The sequence below is a fragment of the Copidosoma floridanum genome, unplaced genomic scaffold, assembly GCF_036245765.1.
Source record: "Copidosoma floridanum isolate Cflo_tuat_1 unplaced genomic scaffold, Cflo_Japanese_pri ptg000030l, whole genome shotgun sequence".
NCBI classification, from domain to species: domain Eukaryota; kingdom Metazoa; phylum Arthropoda; class Insecta; order Hymenoptera; family Encyrtidae; genus Copidosoma; species Copidosoma floridanum.
This window is the reverse complement of record NW_028321907.1, coordinates 16131343-16137889: the sequence shown is the minus strand read 5'-3', so window position 1 is coordinate 16137889 and position 6547 is coordinate 16131343. Positions and strand designations below refer to the sequence as shown.

The 6547-nt window shown below is 33.5% G+C and overlaps 1 protein-coding gene across 3 annotated transcripts; it reads right to left on the bottom strand.

Moving 5' to 3' along the window:
* Positions 1-2415: 2415 nt before the first annotated feature.
* On the bottom strand, positions 2416-5774 carry LOC106639690 (uncharacterized). 3 transcript variants are annotated; one of them, XM_089596547.1, is made up of 7 exons: positions 5392-5774; positions 4628-4801; positions 4332-4555; positions 4123-4273; positions 3769-4037; positions 3481-3699; positions 2416-3400 (listed from the first exon to the last, which is right to left on the bottom strand). In XM_089596547.1, the coding sequence occupies exons 1-7, from the start codon at positions 5441-5443 to the stop codon at positions 3347-3349; spliced, it is 1143 nt and encodes a 380-aa protein (XP_089452673.1). In that variant the 5' UTR covers positions 5444-5774; the 3' UTR covers positions 2416-3346. The 3 variants fall into 3 exon arrangements, with proteins under 3 accessions (XP_089452673.1, XP_089452674.1, XP_014208923.2); XM_089596548.1 differs by having other exon boundaries at positions 4123-4251; positions 4367-4555; XM_014353437.2 differs by having other exon boundaries at positions 4123-4276; positions 4353-4555; positions 5392-5773.
* Between the last annotated feature and the right edge of the window lie 773 nt (positions 5775-6547).

The window sequence follows — 6547 nt, the reverse complement described above, 5'->3', positions numbered from 1 at the left end:
TATGAACGTTGAAACATTGTACTGTATTCTATTGAAAAAAAAAAAAAAAAAAAAAGAGAGAGAGAGGAAAGAAAAGTTAATACTATACTATTCACGGAACAGAGAGAAAAAAAAAAGAAAACGTCAAGTACAAAGAAATATAATCATAGGACGACGACCATTTGTACATTAATAATTATAAAAGCGCGCCAAGGGTCGTGACTGACAACGTGGCGTCGACACTTCGCTCACGCATGTTTTTTTTTGTAAATATCTATTATTGTATCGTAAAAGATCCTTCCCCTATTAAAGTTTTCCATTTTGTTTATCGAGTTTTGAAATGTTGGCGCGAATCGTCGATGCCACCGTCCGAGTTGCCACCCTCACACGCCCCCCCCTTTTTTTTCTTTGCATTGTAAGTTACCCTGTTACACATTATTTGTTATCAAAGTTGCTTCGACGGACGATTTCTGTTTATCGTCATTATTCCAGTATTCAAGCATTTTAACTGATAAAGTTAGGTATATACGTGTACCGTAGACTTTTTCCCGTCATTACTCAATACCAATTCGATCGATGTAAAATTTGCACTGGTCCCTTCGACAAATACCCTATATATATTTACAGATAAGCTCGTATAGATTTCATTGGGGGATACTCGGATCTTTTGCAGGTTTATTTTTTTTATTATTTTTTTTTTTAATTGTTCACGTTAATATTTTATTGTCAAAGTTTATAACTTCATACCGAAGATATATCCATGTACACATACTTCGTAATAACGCGCATATAAATATATTCAAAGCATATATCAATAGATGACACAATTGATGAAATTACAATAGTTACCGTTCAATCCCAGTTTTTCCATATACAGAGTTATGATTCATACGAAACAATGAATTTATATATGTATTCGAAATAGATTATTTGTTAAAATTGGCACTAAACAGTATTCGCAACCATACACGGATTAGCCATTACGGTAGACGTACGTGTAAACGTAACATATTTATTTATTTCAATAAACGCATAGATACATAATACAATATCAGCAGGACGTATCATTGGTGTTCAGTAGGCTGTAGAGTAGAATAAACAAGAGAGAGTCGTATTCGCAATAGTTGAAAATATAAACCATTCTCCCACGTCCGTACTGTTGAGAACTGAACGATTAAGATTTTTTTTTTTTTTTTTTTTTTCACGAGTAACCAGTCAATTTTTGCATCGATCGAAGTAATGAAATAACAACCGCTCAGACGTAGCGGCTCTAGTCGAACTTCCCCAATAGCACTTACTTGGGACCTCCGCCGAGGGTATACATACTACATTGTAACATTATATTGTATTCTTAATGATATTTCCACAGGGATGAGCTTTTCCGTTTTTTTTTTTTTTTTTTTTTTTGTTTTTTTTTTTGGGACAAAATCTCGATTACTTAATGAACAACGTACGTATACTTAAACAATGAAGGAAGGAAAAAAGCGGAGAGGTGATTGATACAGATCTGAGAGTACCTATATAAACCTAAAGTGAAGGAAAAAATGAATAAACTTGGAAGTTCAAACTTACCTCATCTCTCTCGTGCGTGCGCTTTTTTTCCTCGAACAAAGTAATAAATTGCAGCGTGCGCTTGTTTTTTATTTGTGTAAGTAAAATATATATATATATTAATGAAGAGAGGTGAAGATCAACAGTTGATTCGTCATGATTTACAATTGAAGTTTATATTTAAGATTGTAATTATTAGATTTATGTTAACTGTATCAATTAATTATATTTATCATTTATAATTCTATGGTAGGATATATCTCGCGTTACACAACATACACGAGCACTTATGGACATTTTCTTTTTTTTTACATATAATTTATTTTACAATGTAAATTGTGGTTTTCTTTATATACTTATTCAGATGTGTATCTATATATTTTTTCTTACTGCAAAAGCATACGTTTCAAAGTTGACTTTAATTGAAAAGAAAAAAAAAAAAAAAAAAAAACAAAACAAAAAATAAAATGTTATACTTACCCTTTCCTTATGACGAAGGTGCAGTAGTATATTATCCTTATCCTCCGTAAAAACCCTGTCCCTCGAACTGTACATAGACTACATATTACCTTAAAAATATATTTTAATATATTACATATGATTAATTACAAAAAAAAAAAAACTATAATAATCTTATTGTTTGAAGTATTCGGATAAAAGCGATTACACAAAATGTTTAAGAATATTGTTGACCCTTCGGAACCACAGCAACTTGTTGTAATGATGATGATTGAATAAAATTAAGGCAAGTGTATATAACTTTAAATCTTTGTCATTGACCTATTTTTATTATATCCTGTGCATAAAAAATCCTTTCGATCACGAAACAAGAAACACAATAATAATAACACAGATTGAAATTTTTGAAGAAAATTTATTGACCATTATGTGAAAGTAACAATATAACTCATCACTAAACTTGTGATGGATTTTATTTTTCAGCTACTTCATTTCAACGATTTACTTGTATACCGATTTAAAAAGTAGTAGTGTGACGCATTGCGGTAAAATTATCTAAACACAAACACCTTCTGTTCTACTGGACGTTAAGAACATTTTATTATTGATTTTATCACTATTTGTACTTGATTTATTATATTTCACGTCTAACGAATAATCAGTAGGTTATATGATAAATTAGTAAGCTGTTGTTTTAAATAAAAACTGAATTTTTTAATTCAAAGTGCTTCAATTCACTTTCGTTGTAAAGTGTACGTTAAACGGTTTTAAAGGCCCTAAGTATACGTGTAGATTTTTACAAACTTGAGCGCTATTTAATTGCGTATAAAAAAAGCAAGTTGTACAGTGTAAGAAATTTTATCGCTACTCGCGTAAAACTATTATTCTATTTGGCATTTGGTAAGTATTCTAGACTTCATAGAAAACTCACGTTGTTCTTTTACATCTACATGTTCAAACTTAATAAAAATTATCTAAAAATATATATGTACGCGTTATTAAAAAATTGAGTTTAACTCAGATAACAAACAGTTGAAAAAGAAAAACTATCAATTGGATATTTCTAAACGAAATCTTCAAAATCGGAAAAATCGAACTTCTACTTTCGTATTGCTTGCAGCTATATTGAAATTTGTTCCAATAATATCGGAACCTGACTAGCGCTCTCTGAACTAAGTAGGTATTAAGTACATAAATTGCTATTAATTTCGTTTGTATCACATTTTGGTAGGCCCGTAATATCTTATTAATTAAAAGTAATAACATGACGCTTATCAAAGTGCGTCAGGCACAACGTGTAGCGCTTATCAATGCGTTCTGTAGTTTACTAAGGGTTTTGACTTTATGTCGTGTTGAATTATAGAGTCAAGGAATGAGGGAAGATCTTCATGGCCACGTAGTCTTCCAACACCTGAGGGACAAAAAAAGAACCAAAAGTTAATGTACGCGTTAAAAAGACAAGTATACTTGGTTGCAGTTCAAATTATTTACTTCTTTTAACGCTTCTTTGGTCAATTTTGGATAGCTGTAAGAAAAATCCGTTTTTTGAGATAACTTTCCTGGTTGCAAATACAAATGATGATTGTGCAAAAGTTCTTGGTCTATGTATGGAGAGAGAAAACTGTTTTCAATTCCATCTTTTTTACATGCTTCTGCCCACGGTCCCATGTGCTTGTCATTGCTTTCCTCAACAACTGCATTCATATCCATCTGAAAAGAACAATCCGTGAGTATTAATCTTACAATGGTTATTCAGCACGAATGATCAGTTGGACAAACTTTTGCCAGCAAAGACAGCGCTGATCCGTAATAATCGTGATTTATGTTGAAAAGTTCGGATATAATAGCACTAATAGAGCCTTGAGTAGAATCGCCCTCATCGACAATATTATACGTTTTTCCAACGGTATCTTGTCGTGTTGTCACGTGCCACATGGCTCTAGCAACGTCTCTGACATGCACCGTGTTCATCCTCAGTTCGGGACCCCACAGTAACTTCATCATTTCACTCAAATGTTTATAAACAGCTCCAATAACCAGGTAAGGAGCTAAAACGCGATACCAATAAAAATAATAATTTAATATGTGCTTTGATATTAATCGAGTGTTACAATTCATGTTTAGTTTTTTTACCTAAGCCAGTCTTGTCACCAGGACCATACACAATGGGTAACCTGAGTATCGTGTAATTTAAATTGGAAACGTTTTTCAACTCGTTTTCCACCTGGAGTTTATATTTTGCCACGCATGTCCATGGTTTAGCTGTATCTTCTTCGCTCAGTGGCTTCTAGAAAAAAAAAATCTAATCGTGAATAAGAGCACATTATTACTTACTTTTACACAAGTTGTGGAAAATGTTTTACCTCCACAGTGGCACTAAAATTACCAGAAGATAATTCAACGTAATGCTCAACACCCAATTTAGCAGCTTGATGAGCACAGTCCATGCTTAGTTTATAAATTCCTTCTCTGTAGATCGGATCCGCTTGTCCACTTTTGGTTTCGCCAGCACAATTGAATACATATTTGATCTGGTGATTGGTATTGAATGCCTTTTCACACGAAGCTACGACAAAAGAATGACTAATTAATCGAAATAGTTTGTGATTGAAATTTTAAAACAAGTATGTACACTTACTTGCATTTATAAGATTGGCACTTTGAAAGTCCACAATGGGGTTTTCAAAAATTTTTTGATGCCTGCTATTCAGCCAAGCAGTTTGGGGAGGAACCTTGTCCACAACCCTCAAGTAGGACACCAGTTCGTTTTCAATCAGGTACTCAACAAAATTGCGTCCGATAAATCCACATCCTGAAAGTTAAATAATTGTTTGAACAATTAAATATTTCGAATCATTACGTAGAAATTAAGTGTCAATCAAGGTAAAAATTTCTATGTAAGTGATAGTTTACAGGATATCTCATTTTGCTTGAAAGAACAATGATTTTTTTTTTCTCTTTAAATAAAAATTTATCATTACGCACGTAGTGAAATTGAAGATTTTTAAAAAGACTTTGTCAAACTTTCAACGCGCGTCTTGAAAAACCCGTTTGTTGGAATGCGAGTTCGAAAACGAGTTACGAGTGGTATAATATAATATTACGTGCATACGTGCACCTCTGCTGCTCATCAATACCCCCTCGAACCACATCAGCGGTATTCCAACCGAGTGCTCCGAAATTTACGTTTTAACACAAAACACATCTCACAGTCCCATTGAGCTTTTAAAACCCATGTACACCCGACTCGACACATCCTTCTTGGATAAAGAAAAAAAAAAAAAAAAAAAAAAAAAAAAAGCAACAACAAATTTGGTTGCTCCAAAAAAAGTGTCACATCACGTTAATTTTAAATAAACGTATTGTATTATACGTATACATCTAAATAAAATATAATCTCACCTCCGAGTACAATGACGGCTGGTTTGAGTGCGAGCAGCTTGTCGTTGGCCATAATAATAATAATAATAACAATAATAAAGACGGATGATAAGAGCAACGTCAGAACGAGGCTCTCAGAGGCGCAATTTCCTTCCCTCGTCAACGGAAATAACTTATTTTTCTTAGTTTTCTTCCTTTTTTTTTTTTTTTTACACGCAACAAAATGTATGAATACAATTTTTTTTATCAACTACGATGGAACGGACGAGATAATTAGTTTGTATTGTTGGCAAATATCGGCGCACACGTAATTTTGTACACACATATATTTGTTCGTTATACGAAAACAGCGGCAGTCGCAAGTTGATAGCGCGATGAGTCACAACTGACTGGCGACACTCTCCGACTCCGACTCACTACTGTCATAGCATCATGCTTTTTCCTCCCCAATGTATATATACATAAGTTTTTTTTTTTATATTAGAGTGTGTACCACTACATATTAGTGCAGCAAGAGGGGAGGATGCGAGGAAGAGTGGACTGTGGAGGAGCGCGAGCCCGCAGACCTCTTTATCAACCCCTGATAAGAACAAAAAAAACAAAACATGGCATGACGGTTTAGCGCGTGTATATACTATAAAATACTTGCTTGGGTGTGTGTTCACGTATAAAAAAGTTTATACTCCAAAACTCTTCTGACGCTCCTCGTCTCTCTGGCTTCGCTGCTGTAGTGCACTTTGTACGAGTGTCCACTTGTACATGTTGTACTTACTTTATTTTTCCAGGCACACTCGTATTCCTCTTGCTTTCTCGTGTCACGTGTGTCTCTCTAATTTAGCGTGCGATTCTTTTACGTATCTGGTTTATTTATTTGTTTATTCGTGTCTACAGTAGTTATTTTCTTCTTTCACTGTTTTGATCTGTATAGTATAAGTTTTCTCACTTCAATTAAATACTTTCGGGTATTATTGTTCATTAAAATAGTTTTTTTCTTAGAAAGGACAAATAATTATGGGAAAAACTTGTCGTTATATTGACGATAAAAATATATGGATTCGTGACGATGACAAGTATGTTTTGTATGGCTTGGAACTATGTTTATTTTTTCTCGCTAATCCATAAAAGCAATCTATATCTGTTGAGCACTTCGCTAGACAATTAGCAGCAAGATAACAAC

Bases quoted from the DNA above. Each gene is read 5' to 3' on its own strand.
- LOC106639690 (XM_089596547.1), bottom strand. From the start codon at position 5,443: ATGGCCAACGACAAGCTGCTCGCACTCAAACCAGCCGTCATTGTACTC. The intron at 4,802-5,391 runs GTGAGATTATAT...TTTAACTTTCAG, and splicing joins AGCCGTCATTGTACTCGGAG to GATGTGGATTTATCGGACGC. The intron at 4,038-4,122 runs GTAAAAAAACTA...ATCGCGTTTTAG, and splicing joins TGGTGACAAGACTGGCTTAG to CTCCTTACCTGGTTATTGGA.